The sequence below is a fragment of the Bombina bombina genome, chromosome 2 (assembly GCF_027579735.1).
Source record: "Bombina bombina isolate aBomBom1 chromosome 2, aBomBom1.pri, whole genome shotgun sequence".
Lineage (NCBI taxonomy): Eukaryota > Metazoa > Chordata > Amphibia > Anura > Bombinatoridae > Bombina > Bombina bombina.
The window spans coordinates 432,205,998-432,225,588 of NC_069500.1; the positions used below are offsets into that span (position 1 = coordinate 432,205,998).

The 19,591-nt window shown below is 40.8% G+C and overlaps 1 protein-coding gene across 2 annotated transcripts in view; it reads right to left on the bottom strand.

The window, feature by feature from the left end:
* SFI1 (SFI1 centrin binding protein) overlaps positions 1-19,591 on the bottom strand; it is a 146,190-nt gene that overhangs the window by 109,014 nt on the left and 17,585 nt on the right. For both annotated transcript variants that reach the window (XM_053702014.1, XM_053702013.1), the window contains exons 4-12: positions 18,929-19,039; positions 16,856-16,950; positions 15,472-15,589; positions 15,274-15,376; positions 12,797-12,953; positions 11,726-11,887; positions 11,116-11,186; positions 10,882-10,974; positions 9,835-9,932 (exon numbers count right to left, since the gene is read on the bottom strand). In XM_053702014.1, coding sequence (XP_053557989.1) covers positions 9,835-9,932; positions 10,882-10,974; positions 11,116-11,186; positions 11,726-11,887; positions 12,797-12,953; positions 15,274-15,376; positions 15,472-15,589; positions 16,856-16,950; positions 18,929-19,039 — 1,008 coding nt within the window. The remainder of the gene's footprint in view (positions 1-9,834; positions 9,933-10,881; positions 10,975-11,115; positions 11,187-11,725; positions 11,888-12,796; positions 12,954-15,273; positions 15,377-15,471; positions 15,590-16,855; positions 16,951-18,928; positions 19,040-19,591) is intronic.

Genomic DNA, 19,591 nt, shown 5'->3' on the forward strand with positions numbered 1-19,591 from the left:
AACCAGAAAGCCGCAGCAGCAGTTACAGGCGCAATGCATGCAAGGGGCTGTAAGATAAAACCTTGTTGAACAAATATTTTCTTAAGGTAACCTTCTAGTTTTTTATCCATTGGATCCGAAAAAGCACAACTATCCTCCACCGGGATAGTGGTACGCTTTGCTAAAGTAGAAACTGCTCCCTCCACCTTAGGGACCGTCTGCCATAAGTCCCGTGAAGTGGCGTCTATTGGAAACATTTTCCTAAATATAGGAGGTGGGGAAAAGGGCACACCGGGTCTATCCCACTCCTTGCTAATAATTTCTGTAAGCCTTTTAGGTACACAGTACACACCGGCACCGCATAGTATCTATCCAGCCTACATAATTTCTCTGGAATTGCAACTGTGTTACAGTCATTCAGAGCCGCTAAAACCTCCCCTAGCAACACACGGAGGTTCTCAAGCTTAAATTTAAAATTAGAGATCTCTGAATCCGGTTTCCCTGGATCAGATCCGTCACCCACAGAATGAAGCTCTCCGTCCTCATGTTCTGCAAACTGTGACGCAGTATCGGACATGGCTCTCACAGCACCGGCGCGCTCTGTCCTTATCCCAGAGCTATCGCGCTTGCCTCTTAATTCTGGAAATTTAGATAATACTTCTGTCAGGGTATTATTCATAATAGTAGCCATGTCCTGTAAAGTAATTGCTATGGGCGTCTCTGATGTACTTGGCGCCACAATATCACGCGCCTCCTGAGCGGGAGGCGAAGGTACTGACACGTGAGGAGAGTTAGTCGGCATAACTTCCCCCTTGTTGTCTGGTGATAATTCTTTAACAGATAAAAACTGACCTTTATTATTTAAAGTGAAATCAATACAGTTAGTACACATATTTCTATAGGGCTCCACACTGGCCTTCAAACATAGTGAACAAACATCTGTGTCAGACATGTTTAAACAGACTAGCAATGAGACTAGCAAGCTTGGAAAACACTTTAAAATAAATTTACAAGCAATATAAAAAACGCTACTGCGCCTTTAAGAAGCACAAAAAAATTGTCTCAGTTGAAATAACAATGAACCAAATCAGTTATAGCAACCAAATTTTCACAGTAAATGTATAAAGTTAGCAGAGCATTGCACCCACTTGCAAATGGATGATTAACCCCTTAATACCCAAAACGGATAATCAATAGAGAAAAAAACGTTTTTAACACAGTCAAACACACTGTCACAGGTCTGCTGTGACTGATTACCTCCCTCAAAATGACTTTTGAAGTCCCTTGAGCTCTCTAGAGACGTCCTGGATCATGCAGGAAGAAGCAGGAAGACTGAGACTGAATTTTTACTGCGCAAAAAAAGCGCTAAAATAGGCCCTCCCACTCATTATTACAACAGTGGGAAGCCTCAGTTACTGTCTCTATGCAGAAATATAAGTCAGCCATGTGGAAAAAATCATGCCCCAATAAGTTTTATCACCAATGTACCTCAAAAAACGATTAAACATGCCAGCAAACGTTTTTAAACATCATTTTTTTAAAAGCGTATGTATCTCTATTGATAAGCCTGATACCAGTCACTTCTACTGCATTTAAGGCTTATTACATTACTTCAGTATTAGAAGCATTTTCTTAGTCAAATTCCATTCCTTAGAAAATTACTTTACTGCACATACATTAATCAGCCTGATACCAGTCACTTCACTGCATTTAAGGCTTTACTTACATTACTTCGGTATCAGCAGTATTTTCTTAGTCAATTCCATTCCTTAGAAAAATATTTTACTGCACATACCTTATTTGCAGGAGACCCCGCACGCTATTCCCCTTTCTGAAGTTACCCCACTCCTCAGAATGTGCGAGAACAGCCAGTGGGATCTTAGTTACTTCTGCTAAGATCATAGAAAACGCAGGCAGATTCTTCTTCCAAATACTGCCTGAGAAAAAAACAGCACACTCCGGTGCCATTTAAAAATAACAAACTTTTGATTGAAGAAATAATTAAGTATAAAACACCATACTCCTCTCACGACCTCCATCTATGTTGAGGGTTGCAAGAGAATGACTGGATATGACATGTGAGGGGAGGAGCTATATAGCAGCTCTGCTGGGGGTGATCCTCTTGCAACTTCCTGTTGGGAAGGGAATATATCCCATAAGTAATGGATGATCCGTGGACTGAATACACTTAACAAGAGAAATATATATACCAGACGTGGACTCCTTGCCCAGTGTGCTTAGAGGAATGTGGCTGCACCTCACTGACGAGGCCCATAGAAGGCCGAAACGATCGTCTGGGGTTGTCATGTTCCTTGTTCAGAGGAGAATTGCCTGGTATTTCGGGGCTGGACTGACCTTACTTGGCGGGATCAGACTGATATACTTCAGGAAAGTTTTCTTCTGTGAAAAGCACACTGGTCTAAAAGAGGCTGCTTCCGGGTGGTAAATCGCCATAGAACAAGCCACTGAGCTGTTGTTTCGTTCCTGGTAGAGCGCTTCTCTCTTTGTATGCAAATTATTATGACCCTGGGGAAGTCTCCCTATGGGTGATGGGGAAACCAGACGTGGACTCCTTGCCCAGTGTGCTTAGAGGAATGTGGCTGCACCTCACTGACGAGGCCCATAGAAGGCCGAAACGATCGTCTGGGGTTGTCATTTCCTTGTTCAGAGGAGAATTGCCTGGTATTTCGGGGCTGGACTGACCTTACTTGGCGGGATCAGACTGATATACTTCAGGAAAGTTTTCTTCTGTGAAAAGCACACTGGTCTAAAAGAGGCTGCTTCCGGGTGGTAAATCGCCATAGAACAAGCCACTGAGCTGTTGTTCGTTCCTGGTAGAGCGCTTCTCTCTTTGTATGCAAATTATTATGACCCTGGGGAAGTCTCCCTATGGGTGATGGGGGAAACCAGACGTGGACTCCTTGCCCAGTGTGCTTAGAGGAATGTGGCTGCACCTCACTGACGAGGCCCATAGAAGGCCGAAACGATCGTCTGGGGGTTGTCATGTTCCTTGTTCAGAGGAGAATTGGCCTGGTATTTCGGGGCTGGACTGACCTTACTTGGCGGGATCAGACTGATATACTTCAGGAAAGTTTTCTTCTGTGAAAAGCACACTGGTCTAAAAGAGGCTGCTTCCGGGTGGTAATCGCCATAGAACAAGCCACTGAGCTGTTGTTCGTTCCTGGTAGAGCGCTTCTCTCTTTGTATGCAAATTTATTATGACCCTGGGGAAGTCTCCCTATGGGTGATGGGGGAAACCAGACGTGGACTCCTTGCCCAGTGTGCTTAGAGGAATGTGGCTGCACCTCACTGACGAGGCCCATAGGAGGCCGAAACGATCGTCTGGGGTTGTCATGTTCCTTGTTCAGAGGAGAATTGCCTGGTATTTCGGGCTGGACTGACCTTACTTGGCTGGGATCAGACTGATATACTTCAGGAAAGTTTTCTTCTGTGAAAAGCACACTGGTCTAAAAGAGGCTGCTTCCGGGGGGTAAATCGCCATAGAACAAGCCACTGAGCTGCTGTTCGTTCCTGGTAGAGCGCTTCTCTCTTTGTATGCAAATTATTATGACCCTGGGGAAGTCTCCCTATGGGTGATGGGGGAAACCAGACGTGGACTCCTTGCCCAGTGTGCTTAGAGGAATGTGGCTGCACCTCACTGACGAGGCCCATAGAAGGCCGAAACGATCGTCTGGGGTTGTCATGTTCCTTGTTCAGAGGAGAATTGCCTGGTATTTCGGGGCTGGACTGACCTTACTTGGCGGGATCAGACTGATATACTTCAGGAAAGTTTTCTTCTGTGAAAAGCACACTGGTCTAAAAGAGGCTGCTTCCGGGTGGTAAATCGCCATAGAACAAGCCACTGAGCTGTTGTTCGTTCCTGGTAGAGCGCTTCTCTCTTTGTATGCAAATTATTATGACCCTGGGGAAGTCTCCCTATGGGTGATGGGGGAAACCAGACGTGGACTCCTTGCCCAGTGTGCTTAGAGGAATGTGGCTGCACCTCACTGACGAGGCCCATAGAAGGCCGAAACGATCGTCTGGGGTTGTCATGTTCCTTGTTCAGAGGAGAATTGCCTGGTATTTCGGGGCTGGACTGACCTTACTTGGCGGGATCAGACTGATATACTTCAGGAAAGTTTTCTTCTGTGAAAAGCACACTGGTCTAAAAGAGGCTGCTTCCGGGTGGTAAATCGCCATAGAACAAGCCACTGAGCTGTTGTTCGTTCCTGGTAGAGCGCTTCTCTCTTTGTATGCAAATTATTATGACCCTGGGGAAGTCTCCCTATGGGTGATGGGGGAAACCAGACGTGGACTCCTTGCCCAGTGTGCTTAGAGGAATGTGGCTGCACCTCACTGACGAGGCCCATAGAAGGCCGAAACGATCGTCTGGGGTTGTCATGTTCCTTGTTCAGAGGAGAATTGCCTGGTATTTCGGGGCTGGACTGACCTTACTTGGCGGGATCAGACTGATATACTTCAGGAAAGTTTTCTTCTGTGAAAAGCACACTGGTCTAAAAGAGGCTGCTTCCGGGTGGTAAATCGCCATAGAACAAGCCACTGAGCTGTTGTTCGTTCCTGGTAGAGCGCTTCTCTCTTTGTATGCAAATTATTATGACCCTGGGGAAGTCTCCCTATGGGTGATGGGGGAAACCAGACGTGGACTCCTTGCCCAGTGTGCTTAGAGGAATGTGGCTGCACCTCACTGACGAGGCCCATAGAAGGCCGAAACGATCGTCTGGGGTTGTCATGTTCCTTGTTCAGAGGAGAATTGCCTGGTATTTCGGGGCTGGACTGACCTTACTTGGCGGGATCAGACTGATATACTTCAGGAAAGTTTTCTTCTGTGAAAAGCACACTGGTCTAAAAGAGGCTGCTTCCGGGTGGTAAATCGCCATAGAACAAGCCACTGAGCTGTTGTTCGTTCCTGGTAGAGCGCTTCTCTCTTTGTATGCAAATTATTATGACCCTGGGGAAGTCTCCCTATGGGTGATGGGGGAAACCAGACGTGGACTCCTTGCCCAGTGTGCTTAGAGGAATGTGGCTGCACCTCACTGACGAGGCCCATAGAAGGCCGAAACGATCGTCTGGGGTTGTCATGTTCCTTGTTCAGAGGAGAATTGCCTGGTATTTCGGGGCTGGACTGACCTTACTTGGCGGGATCAGACTGATATACTTCAGGAAAGTTTTCTTCTGTGAAAAGCACACTGGTCTAAAAGAGGCTGCTTCCGGGTGGTAAATCGCCATAGAACAAGCCACTGAGCTGTTGTTCGTTCCTGGTAGAGCGCTTCTCTCTTTGTATGCAAATTATTATGACCCTGGGGAAGTCTCCCTATGGGTGATGGGGGAAACCAGACGTGGACTCCTTGCCCAGTGTGCTTAGAGGAATGTGGCTGCACCTCACTGACGAGGCCCATAGAAGGCCGAAACGATCGTCTGGGGTTGTCATGTTCCTTGTTCAGAGGAGAATTGCCTGGTATTTCGGGGCTGGACTGACCTTACTTGGCGGGATCAGACTGATATACTTCAGGAAAGTTTTCTTCTGTGAAAAGCACACTGGTCTAAAAGAGGCTGCTTCCGGGTGGTAAATCGCCATAGAACAAGCCACTGAGCTGTTGTTCGTTCCTGGTAGAGCGCTTCTCTCTTTGTATGCAAATTATTATGACCCTGGGGAAGTCTCCCTATGGGTGATGGGGGAAACCAGACGTGGACTCCTTGCCCAGTGTGCTTAGAGGAATGTGGCTGCACCTCACTGACGAGGCCCATAGAAGGCCGAAACGATCGTCTGGGGTTGTCATGTTCCTTGTTCAGAGGAGAATTGCCTGGTATTTCGGGGCTGGACTGACCTTACTTGGCGGGATCAGACTGATATACTTCAGGAAAGTTTTCTTCTGTGAAAAGCACACTGGTCTAAAAGAGGCTGCTTCCGGGTGGTAAATCGCCATAGAACAAGCCACTGAGCTGTTGTTCGTTCCTGGTAGAGCGCTTCTCTCTTTGTATGCAAATTATTATGACCCTGGGGAAGTCTCCCTATGGGTGATGGGGGAAACCAGACGTGGACTCCTTGCCCAGTGTGCTTAGAGGAATGTGGCTGCACCTCACTGACGAGGCCCATAGAAGGCCGAAACGATCGTCTGGGGTTGTCATGTTCCTTGTTCAGAGGAGAATTGCCTGGTATTTCGGGGCTGGACTGACCTTACTTGGCGGGATCAGACTGATATACTTCAGGAAAGTTTTCTTCTGTGAAAAGCACACTGGTCTAAAAGAGGCTGCTTCCGGGTGGTAAATCGCCATAGAACAAGCCACTGAGCTGTTGTTCGTTCCTGGTAGAGCGCTTCTCTCTTTGTATGCAAATTATTATGACCCTGGGGAAGTCTCCCTATGGGTGATGGGGGAAACCAGACGTGGACTCCTTGCCCAGTGTGCTTAGAGGAATGTGGCTGCACCTCACTGACGAGGCCCATAGAAGGCCGAAACGATCGTCTGGGGTTGTCATGTTCCTTGTTCAGAGGAGAATTGCCTGGTATTTCGGGGCTGGACTGACCTTACTTGGCGGGATCAGACTGATATACTTCAGGAAAGTTTTCTTCTGTGAAAAGCACACTGGTCTAAAAGAGGCTGCTTCCGGGTGGTAAATCGCCATAGAACAAGCCACTGAGCTGTTGTTCGTTCCTGGTAGAGCGCTTCTCTCTTTGTATGCAAATTATTATGACCCTGGGGAAGTCTCCCTATGGGTGATGGGGGAAACCAGACGTGGACTCCTTGCCCAGTGTGCTTAGAGGAATGTGGCTGCACCTCACTGACGAGGCCCATAGAAGGCCGAAACGATCGTCTGGGGTTGTCATGTTCCTTGTTCAGAGGAGAATTGCCTGGTATTTCGGGGCTGGACTGACCTTACTTGGCGGGATCAGACTGATATACTTCAGGAAAGTTTTCTTCTGTGAAAAGCACACTGGTCTAAAAGAGGCTGCTTCCGGGTGGTAAATCGCCATAGAACAAGCCACTGAGCTGTTGTTCGTTCCTGGTAGAGCGCTTCTCTCTTTGTATGCAAATTATTATGACCCTGGGGAAGTCTCCCTATGGGTGATGGGGGAAACCAGACGTGGACTCCTTGCCCAGTGTGCTTAGAGGAATGTGGCTGCACCTCACTGACGAGGCCCATAGAAGGCCGAAACGATCGTCTGGGGTTGTCATGTTCCTTGTTCAGAGGAGAATTGCCTGGTATTTCGGGGCTGGACTGACCTTACTTGGCGGGATCAGACTGATATACTTCAGGAAAGTTTTCTTCTGTGAAAAGCACACTGGTCTAAAAGAGGCTGCTTCCGGGTGGTAAATCGCCATAGAACAAGCCACTGAGCTGTTGTTCGTTCCTGGTAGAGCGCTTCTCTCTTTGTATGCAAATTATTATGACCCTGGGGAAGTCTCCCTATGGGTGATGGGGGAAACCAGACGTGGACTCCTTGCCCAGTGTGCTTAGAGGAATGTGGCTGCACCTCACTGACGAGGCCCATAGAAGGCCGAAACGATCGTCTGGGGTTGTCATGTTCCTTGTTCAGAGGAGAATTGCCTGGTATTTCGGGGCTGGACTGACCTTACTTGGCGGGATCAGACTGATATACTTCAGGAAAGTTTTCTTCTGTGAAAAGCACACTGGTCTAAAAGAGGCTGCTTCCGGGTGGTAAATCGCCATAGAACAAGCCACTGAGCTGTTGTTCGTTCCTGGTAGAGCGCTTCTCTCTTTGTATGCAAATTATTATGACCCTGGGGAAGTCTCCCTATGGGTGATGGGGGAAACCAGACGTGGACTCCTTGCCCAGTGTGCTTAGAGGAATGTGGCTGCACCTCACTGACGAGGCCCATAGAAGGCCGAAACGATCGTCTGGGGTTGTCATGTTCCTTGTTCAGAGGAGAATTGCCTGGTATTTCGGGGCTGGACTGACCTTACTTGGCGGGATCAGACTGATATACTTCAGGAAAGTTTTCTTCTGTGAAAAGCACACTGGTCTAAAAGAGGCTGCTTCCGGGTGGTAAATCGCCATAGAACAAGCCACTGAGCTGTTGTTCGTTCCTGGTAGAGCGCTTCTCTCTTTGTATGCAAATTATTATGACCCTGGGGAAGTCTCCCTATGGGTGATGGGGGAAACCAGACGTGGACTCCTTGCCCAGTGTGCTTAGAGGAATGTGGCTGCACCTCACTGACGAGGCCCATAGAAGGCCGAAACGATCGTCTGGGGTTGTCATGTTCCTTGTTCAGAGGAGAATTGCCTGGTATTTCGGGGCTGGACTGACCTTACTTGGCGGGATCAGACTGATATACTTCAGGAAAGTTTTCTTCTGTGAAAAGCACACTGGTCTAAAAGAGGCTGCTTCCGGGTGGTAAATCGCCATAGAACAAGCCACTGAGCTGTTGTTCGTTCCTGGTAGAGCGCTTCTCTCTTTGTATGCAAAATATATATATATATATATATATATATATATATATATATATATATATATATATATATATATATATATATACACATATATACATATACACACGCATTGCCTCTAACTTCATCAATTTGCCAGGGCACTGAATGGTAGATAATATACAGTCAATAGAAGACAGCACTCTCTGGGCTTGATAATAGATGCACCAAGTGCCTTTTATTCAGTGACATTTCGGAGAGTACACCCCTTCATCAGACCAACAACAACAAAGAGAACAGCAAACATTTATACCCTATTAGACCCTCCCCCTGTGCAGAAAAATGCAAAATCAGCCATTGTTACAGTGAACAAATAATATATACATCAAATGTATTGAATAAATATACAAAGTGCAAATAAAAAGTATCTAATAATCCTAGTAATGGATACCTTGTATCACAAAACAAGTGAAAAAAAGAGTTAAGTAGATACCAAACACGTAAACAAGAGAAAAATAAACGATCTATATCCCATGATAATCGTGACACCATGTAAACAGATCTGTAAGAGCCAAAAAAACATATATACCGTTATCAGCAGAAAAACGTTAACATAATGCCTAGAAATAGGATGTACATAATAATGTTAAACCATGCTGGAGACTAACAATTAATATCCGCAGAACTGCACTGAACAATGCGGAACATACCTCTAGATGACATGCGTGTAAAGAATAACAGCACAATGGGATAACATGTGAAAATGCCTTCTACACAGATAAGCTCTGAGGTATCAACAGCACCAGTGTATGTCCTCGCGTCGCCCGCATCTAGTAAAGCTCTTGTTGATAATCCGACGTAGCCCCATCGTTGTGCACAAACCACAACGGGCTTCCTATTGGTTAAGAAGGACACTCCTCCTGTCAACCTGCACCAAGGGGCTTAATGTGTCAGTTGGTTGGAGTGGCGGCAGGCCAAAGAGTCGGATTTCCATGTATAGAATCACAGAGGCCAATACACTCAATGCGTAGCTATAAAGCCATATATAATATAACCCAATACTATATGTTAATATATCTAGGTGTAATCTAATCTCAAGGAGCATAGAAAGCACACAGGCAATGCATAGACTGTGTTGTTATAAAGCCGTATCGTCTACTGCCATATGCTAGAAAGAATTTATATATTAATCTAACAATCTCATATATTGAAAATCATAAACAATATGTATTGGATCCATCCAGAAGGTACTAACCAGCATTCTATCTAGTAATATTTGTTGTTTTAAATACATTTAGACTATTATTTGCATTTTAGAACACACAAAAAAATAAAAAAAATAAAGACACAGGCAGAGAAGATAGTTAAGTAGGGAAAAATAGTAAATCTTGATAATTTAATTTAAAAAATTAAAAAGTATGTAGTTGTGTGTGTAGTGATGAGGTACCTGTAGTGAGTTTGTGCTCCTACAGTAAGGGTAAGCAGCTGCTGATCCTCTTTCTGCTCCATACGAAACTTCCAGACAGTCCATGCCCGAAGTACCAGCTACAGAAAAAGTATTCATACATGAATGTAGTCACAGAAGATTGTCTAAACTAAAGCAGGGGGCGGTGAACAATTCAACAACCAAATGTGCTTAATAAGTTTAAGGGAAAATCTACACTTTTACATTTATCCACATTCAACACACAAGACAGTTAAGTTATGAAACGTTTTCTCAGATATGTTTCTTTTCTGTGCTTCAGGTCTATATTTATAGGTGGTTATGTAGCACTTAAAGCAATTGTAATATTGTGTTTGCTTGTATAAGTATAAATCATGTGAAGTCTCATTTTATATTTATTACTTTTTCTTTAATTGAGAACATGTTCATTATTTCTGCAACTGAAATTATTAAATACAACTATAAATATATCATATATATTAATGTGTGTGTGTCTCCCGTGTGTATTAATTATAAAGTACACACCTTTGTAATTTATTTAAAAACAGATAATGACAGACGAAAAGCAATTTGAACCAAAAACCCACAAACAAATTACATTTTACAAATATCACACAAACTTATTTTTTTCTGTCTCACTGTTGGCAGCTTTGTGGGCACTCTGTGAAAATAGTTTTTGCTGTTAAATTTTATATAGATTTACAGATAAATATGGATATATAGATATACAATAAAATATGTATCATTATTTCTCCTATTTATTTTATATGCTATTTGAACAATAGTTTACACAGGACTCTGTGCATGATAGGCTGCGGGTCTCTATGTAGAGATCCATTACTATATTAGCATACAAAATATAAACAAACATTGGTTAAAAATTTGGCTAAATCAAAACTGCCCAGTAGTCTAGCTACAATATGTGGAACAGTACGGTAAGTTCTGAATGATCTGAATAGGCAGACGTGACTAAACCAGTCAGGAATAGCTCAAGGGAGAGAATTGGGAATAATCAGCTACATAAATATCAGTGTGGATTTCTTTACTTACTGTAACACGGTACTGTTGAACAGCCTGAAGCCGCCTTTGATGGCATGTCTGAGAATACCTGGTGTTCTTTTTTAAGGCACCCATGCCAAACTTCTGCAAAGGAAATTGAGGATTTTTATATCTCATAATTTAAATACAGGGAGATTTAGGAAAAATATTTAAATCATTTCACTGTCTCTTCAGTGATTATCTCATGAAGCAAAGCTCACACTGACCAAACCCTAAAAATATTACCAGTAGATGACGTCTGTAATGTGCCTGCGCCAATATCTGTAAATGAGTCTTCCCAGAACGCTTCAGCACATCTACGTTTGAGTTAAGGATATCAATGGCTGATGCTTTTTTATTCTGTTTCTCAGCCCTATATCTCTCCAATGTGTCTTATTCATGTACAAAGCTTTAGAAAACCAAGCTTGCACATACATTTAATCTTCATTCAGCAAAGGGACTACTACTATTGTGCTAAATAACCTTTTTTGTCGAACATAGATTTGCACACACATTTTTAACTTAACTTGATCCTATACTGTCACTACTGGCTGAGAAAGAAATGAAAACCAGTGTTCTCCCCAGGACCTTTTTAGCAGGAGCACCACCCAGCTGAAATTTTAGCCAATATTAAGCTAGAATTAGCTAATATTAAAAATGTAAAATTTTTATTGCACATATTATTAATAAATACATGTTAAATTATATAATATTAGAGAAAAAAAACCTGGCCGCACCCAGCTACTTTCCATTTTGTGGTTGAAAACTGACACAACAGTCTTGTAATCTACTGGTTAGCACTTACTGATCTACCTTTTGGGCAAACTGGATTTAGCTGCAATACACAAAAGGATACAATGTTTCCAGTGAATAAATGTTCTACGGAGGACACAGCGAGTAGCCAATCCTCTGCAATGTTCCTCCACTGCTTGCACACTCCGAACTCTCTCAAAGCTGCTGTGCCACTCTGAGAAATATCTCTGGGCAAGGTGTTGATGATATAAAAGTAAAGCCAGCTCTATAGAAATATAAGAAACCAAGCAATTCTGTGAGATTTTATTATCACAAATGCCACCTATTTTATTGTTATATATTTTGTGCTTATTTTACTCATTCTTATAGATTTAAATACTTAGTGTGTTTCCAATATATATATTATTAGTAAATCTACTCAGTGTAAATATGTGTTTTTTTTATCATACTGTGACTTTAAATAAAAATTAAATAAGAAAATGCAAGCATATTTTATAAAAAAAAGTGATATTATTGTATTTGTCTTTCTAATACTATGAGCTGAATGTGTCTGGTATAACTACAAATTTATCTAAAAGTAAAAATAACTGACAAGACACTAAACATGGAAGTATAACGTAGTTAAAGGGACATTATACACTCATTTTTTTCTTTGCATAAATGTTTTGTAGATGATCTATTTATATAGCCCATAAAGGTTTTTTTTTAAATAAATGTATAGTTTTGCTTATTTTTAAATATCATTGCTCTGATTTTCAAACTCCTAACCAAGCCCCAAAGTTTTATTTGAATACCGTCAGCTACCTTCTCCAGCTTGCTCCTGTTTGTGTAAAAGGTCTTTTCATATGCAAAAGAAGGGGGAGGGGGGGGGGAGTGTCTTATTTCCCACTTGCAGTGGGCTTTCCAGCTACCTTTTCAACAGAGCCAAAGTGACAGCTTCTAAGTAAGTTTTTAAACAGTTTTATACTGGATTTTTATATCAGTATCTGTGCATCTTATTCTTTATAGTAGTGTCTATTACATGCAGTTATATGAAAATGAGTGTATACTGTCCCTTTAAATAGAACACAGCAGACTGAAGTCAGGCTTAGAATGAACAGTGTCCGAGTGAGCTTACGTTAGGTATAACCAAAGTAGAAGCATCTTGTCATAGGTGCATCAGCTCCTTACTCACTGTGTTGCTTCTGCTTTTCCTGGCGATAATGTACGTAAGACAGCCAGGCTTGCAGCGATGCCTTTAGCTTACTGCACCAGTGATGTTTCACTGCATGAGCTTCCTTTTGCTTGTCCTCTTCAGTCTGAAGGAAAAAGTCCCTCCACTGCAGCCATGCCTAGAAAATGATGAGAACAGAAAGGACAACTCTAGTCTTGAAAGAGCACTGTATGAGACACGAGAGACGGCAAGAGTGGGTGTAGAGAGGAAGTGAAGAAGACCACTTCTGAAAATGTTTATATAGCAAGAGGACTTCTGGAACAACAAACCGGATCCAAAGCTGGTTACACAAACAAACAGAAGTGTGGGCCAGAGAGGTAGAATTGGATGTCATCAGCATGACTGAAAATGAGAAGGGGACCTAGAATCAAGTCTGGTAATGGGACAGACAAATGGGCAAGAGAAACAATTATAGGTATGGTTAGAGAGAAAAGGATGCCTGTCACAAAGGAGACATGGCATTAAAGGAACACTCAAGTCAAAATTAAACTTCAAGATTCAGATACATCATGCAATTTTAAACAACTTTCCAATTACTTCAATTAACAAAATGTGCACAGTCTTTTTATATTTACACTTTTTGAGTCACCAACTCCTACTGAGCATGTGCAAGAATTCACTGCATATACGTATATGCATTTGTGATTGGCTGATGGCTGTCACATGATACAGGGGGAGTGGAAACAGACATAACTTTGCAATTTATTTAACAAAAATCTACAACTCATTTGAAGTTCAGACTAAGTGCTATTGCATTGTCTTCTTATCATGCATTTGTTGATTATGCAAATCTACTGTAGTGACTGGTCCTTTAAAGGGACGGTCTACTTCAAATGTTTTATTGTTTAAAAAGATAGATAACCCCTTTATTACCCAGCTTTGCATAACAAACACTGTTAAATTAATACACTTTTTACCTCTGTGATTACCTTGTATCTAAGCCTCTGCAAACTGACCCCTTATCTCAGTTCGTTTCACAGACATGCATTTTAGCCAGTGCTGACTCATAAATAACACTGGAGTGAGCACAATGTTATGTATATGGCACACATGAACTAGCAGTGTCTAACTGTGAAAACTGTCAAAATGCACTGAGATAAAAGACAACCTTTAAAGGCTTAGAAAGTAGCATATGAGTCTACCTAGATTTAGCATTCAACAAGGAATACCAAGAGAACAAAGCACATTTGATGGACAATCAATGTAAAAAGCTGCTGTCCTGGTCCTCTTTTTACCACGATCTCGCTAACAGTGGCGAGATTGTGCCATTTCTGCATGCCTCACGAGTGGGGCAGTGCAGAAATAGATTTGCAGAGAGACCGTTGCAGAGTGAGACAGGTAGCGGTGGGAGACCCATCGCTGAAGGGGTAGGGAGGGCAGCTACACTACAGAAAAAAAATGTTTTTGTTTTTTTTATTAAATAAAAAAGAAAAATGATAGAAAACTGGGTAGTGGCAGACAGCAGCCAGTACCTAAGATGGCAGAAACTAGTTAGAGGAGGAGGGTTAGAGAGCTTTTTGGGAGGAATCAGGGAGGTGAGAAGGTAAAGGGGTAATCATACACTGAAAAAGAAAAAAAATTACATAAAAAAAAACAAAGATGGGGGTGACCAGTGGGGGGTGAGGGAGGGAAGAGAGCTGTTTGGGAGGGATCAGGGGGTGGGAAGTGTCATTTGGGAGGGTAATCTCTACACTAAAGCTAAAATTAACCTTAGAAGCTACCTTATTAACCCCTTCACTGTTGGGAATAATAAAAGTGTGGTGTGCAGCTGCAATTAGTTGCTTTTTGGTAAATGGAAGGCCATGGCAAAGCCATATATGTCTGCTATTTCTAAACAAAGGGGATCCCAGAGAAGTTTTTACAACCACTTGTGTCATTGTTGCACAAGCGGTATGTAAATAATTTCAGTGAGAAACCTAAAGTTTGTGAAAAAGTTAATTATTTTTTTTATTTATTTGATCGCATTTGGCTCTACTTCTGTTTTAATGGAGTGATGGCAAAAATGCTAAAAATGCGCTGGTCTTTTGGGGAAGTTTTAGTCTGAAAAGGCAGGTCCCGGACATGAAACCCACATTTTTTCTTTTGTGATTTAGAAAGAGCATGCAACTTTCCCATTTACTTCTATTGTCTAATTTGCTTCATTCACTTGGTATCCTTTGTTAAAAGCATTTCTAAATAGGCTCAGTAGCTGCTGATTGGTGGCTGCACATAGATGCCTTGTGTGATTGGCTCACCCATGTGCATTGGTATTTCTTCAACAAAGGATATTTAAAGAATGAAACTAATTAGATAATAGAGGTAAATTGGAAAATGGTATTCTCTATCTAAATCATGAAAGAAAATGTTTGGGTTTCATGTCCCTTTAAGGGGTTAAAAGTCTGATATAGGTTAATAACAGAAAATAAAACGGCCTGCTATATCTGTCACTTTTTGATTACCCTAATCTGTAGGCTGAAAGCCCAGTGTTTCAGAGCCAGATCTTCCATCTCACGGACTGTGTGTCTTCGCTGCAACTGAACTGCCCACAAGTGCAAAGCATTTCTGTAAAGAAGTGGTGATAACAATCAATACAATCTGACTTACAATAGGGAGAGGCGTTAGCTGATCATAATAGTTTTGCGATTTTACTAACACACCTCAAGTATTTCTGTTCCCTGAACTCTAGAGCCTCCGACAGCATGTGCTGCTTAATACGACAGATCTTCACATAGACCATCCATTGCTGCCATGTACGACACAAGATCCGTCTCTTTACTGCAAGTAGCAAATATAATGCAAAAAGGGTTAATGAACAAGGAAGAGAACGTTACCCTGATGAGCAATTTCACTTTTAAAGGGATATTTCAACAAAAACCAAAAACACCACTTATGTATGCTAAAAATATGTTAGCATGAAAAAGCTATGTTAAATGTGACTAATTTAAAATTTTAACAAAAGTCCAGAACTTGCTAACGGGATAGAGTCACTGACTGAAGAACCTACACTCACAATTCTATCGGTGACAGCAACGCTCCCCACAACCCAAGAAACATTGTTTTGTTTATCAAAAACCTGTAAAATGTTGTTTTGGATGAAACAAAGATTAACAAAATAAAAGTCCATTTAGCTTCCCTGAAAAACTAACAAAATCCCAATAAACAAAAAAAAGGACTAAAACCACATACTGGCAGACCGGGGTGACCAGTGTGGGGTGAGGGAGGGAAGAGAGCTGTTTGGGAGGGATCAGGGGGTGGGAAGTGTCAGGTGGGAGGGTAATCTCTACACTAAAGCTAAAATTAAAGGGACAGTTCACCCAAAAAATTTCTCCCCTTTAAATTGTTCACAGTGATTCATTTTACCTGCTGGAGTGTTTTAAATTGTTCACAATTAGCTCCTTTACCCCTATTTTGGCTTTTGAAATAGATTATTTAGCCTGTGGTATCCCAACCTATACTGAAAGTTTCTATACTGGAGTATATGCTATTGACAAGCCTAAGTAAACACAGCCAACAGAAGAGATTACACTCTCAGTGGGGGGCATGATAGTTAAGTAATAAAATGATAATTTTCTATTGTACTCTCTATGTGTTGAGCTTTGGTTTACTAGACAAATATAAGATAAAGAAGCAAGTCTGTGTACACAAAGTGATAACATAATGAGATCTGATATTACCTGAAGCTCAACCCATTGTAATAGGCTGTGGTTTCAAAGCACAAAACCAGCTACTTCATATACAAATAAATCGAAAAATACAATTTCTCATAAATGTTATACTCTGCCAGCTGGTATAACAAGTCATTGAAAATAATTTCATATAAAAGCAATTTTACAGTGTACTGTCCCTTTAACCTTACAAGCTACCTGATTAACCCCTTCACTGCTGGGAATAATAAAAGTGTGGTGTGCAGCTGCAATGAGCTGATTAAAAAAATAAAAGTCCATTTAACTCTGCTTCCCTGAGAAACTAAACAAAATAACAAGTTCACCAATACTCTCACAATCATTTTCTCTGATTTCGATCTTAATGATAATTCCTCACCATGATTCTCTGCAATATTGTGCTTTTGTTTCTTCTTGTGCTGAATGAGAAGATAACTTCTCCAGGCCAGAAAACACACATTATACAGAACATACCTGTAAATTGAAAGCATATATTAAAAATTACACAAGACTTTTATTTTTTGTCAAAATAATATTTAAAAACAGTCTTATTTTTACAGAATATAAAGAGCATTTATCAAAAAACAAGAGTCTGGACTAAGTCTAACCCTCTTAGACTCTCTAAATAAGACTGATATCTCCCTACTCAGTCCAATAAAGAATACAAAAACTTGGGTGTAAGAGAGGCGCTGTATGAACAGCTGAGAGAACCAACAATAGCTAAAAAAGTTTAAATAAAAATATCTCAATATGTATAATACAGTGTATCGTAAAATTAGATATATATCAATATGTATAATAAACAAACATAGAAAGGGATGATATAAGCTAGTTTAATAAAAAACAATAATAAATAACAATAGTAAGTTGTGGCCACAACTAAATAAAATGATGAAGAAAAATTAGCAGCATAGATTTACAATTCACAAATCAAAACGCTATTAATTAACTATGACGGTTCAGCGATGTAATATCACTTAGATAAGGTGCAATACTAAGCCTCCTGTAAGTAAATAAAACTGAAATAGTTGGCTTGTAATTTCTCCGATAATATCCGTATGTGATTTAAAACTGGTGAGTTAGGGTATCCTTTGTGAATGAAATAGTCCCATTGAAAGTGTGTAGGCAAATTCCTATTGCGTGTACTGAGTTGAGCTTCGTGAGTTGAAGTGAGTGAGAGATAGGGCAATCAGCTGTTTTGCCGTACTGTGTTAAAGTGCAAGTGATAGATAGTTCTTTGTTAAGTGAACTGGTAGATACGTGAATTTCTTTGAATTAACTTCTTTGCAAAAAAGTGACAAATTTTCTTATTTAAGAATATTTTATCAATGTGATATTTATAAAATGTTCAATGTGAATCTTCAGCTGTATGACAGGCTTATTAGCTGCGCTCCCTGGCCAGCGTATGTGTGTAAATGCGTGGCGGAAGTACTCACAGCTGCTTCACTGTCTTGTAACAGCACTGAATCCTTTCTAGTTGCCGTTCGGCTGTTCCGTTGAAAGAATGGACAATGGTCTCCTTGATCTTCCTGGATCCTCCTGGATCTTTCCTGGGTACTATCGATAGATGATGGGTGACAATGGAAAGTGTAAACAGACTCCACAGCTTCCTATCTACGCGTTTCACGTATCTACCAGTTCACTTAACAAAGAACTATCTATCACTTGCACTTTAACACAGTACGGCAAAACAGCTGATTGCCCTGTCTCTCACTCACTTCAACTCACGAAGCTCAACTCAGTACACGCAATAGGAATTTGCCTACACACTTTCAATGGGACTATTTCATTCACAAAGGATACCCTAACTCACCAGTTTTAAATCACATACGGACATTATCGGAGAAATTACAAGCCAACTATTTCAGTTTTATTTACTTACAGGAGGCTTAGTATTGCACCTTATCTAAGTGATATTACATCGCTGAACCGTCATAGTTAATTAATAGCGTTTTGATTTGTGAATTGTAAATCTATGCTGCTAATTTTTCTTCATCATTTTATTTAGTTGTGGCCACAACTTACTATTGTTATTTATTATTGTTTTTTATTAAACTAGCTTATATCATCCCTTTCTATGTTTGTTTATTATACATATTGATATATATCTAATTTTACGATACACTGTATTATACATATTGAGATATTTTTATTTAAACTTTTTTAGCTATTGTTGGTTCTCTCAGCTGTTCATACAGCGCCTCTCTTACACCCAAGTTTTTGTATAAAGAGCATTTATATTATTTTCCTAGAAAATATAAAAATAACCTGCAGTATTTAAAGGGACATTAAACAACAATTTTATTATGAATATGACGGATTAAACATGTTAAAGAAAAAGCATAAGACCAAATGTTAATTTTACAGCACAAGGACATCCATATTTAAAAAATAAAAAAATTAAAAATAAAGCTCTCTTTTGGAAATCCAGGAATACATCGTCCTCTCTAACCTGTGGTGGCAGTCAGCTCGGATACTCAGTTTCCATTCTTTACGCAATATCCACCACTCCTCTTTCCAGATACCAAAGCAGAGACGCAAAACCCTGCGATTATGATGATGCCTGTAAGCACAAGACATTTTTTTCTTCTTCAAAGGAAAAATCATAAAACACATGTTACTGAAGAAACATACCTTTTAGTTACTTTGGTTTCTAATAATAATTCTAAATTAATTTGCTCATAAAGAAATGGATATTTTAACACCTTCACTAATAGGAATTCTTAGCATTTTTGCAATCACTCCGTTTAAACAGAAATAGAACCTTTGTTTGTTTTTTTAATATACCTATGAAAACTATATTTATTTTTTAAAGTAGACAACCCAAAATATTGATCCTGGCCCATTTTGGTATATTTCATGCCCCTATTAGGCAGCTAAATACTAAATATATAAAACAATGGTTACGTTTTTTGCAAGCTTAGGGTTTCTCACTGAAATTATTTACACACAACTACTGCAGTCATAAGACAAATAGTTGTAAAAGTTTCTCTGGAGTCCCCTTTGTTCAGAAATAGCAGACAGGTATGGCTTTGCCATTGTTTTTTTGGCAATTAGCGTTAAATGCATCTGCGCACAACACACTTCTGAAATTCCCAGAAGTGAAGGGGTTAAT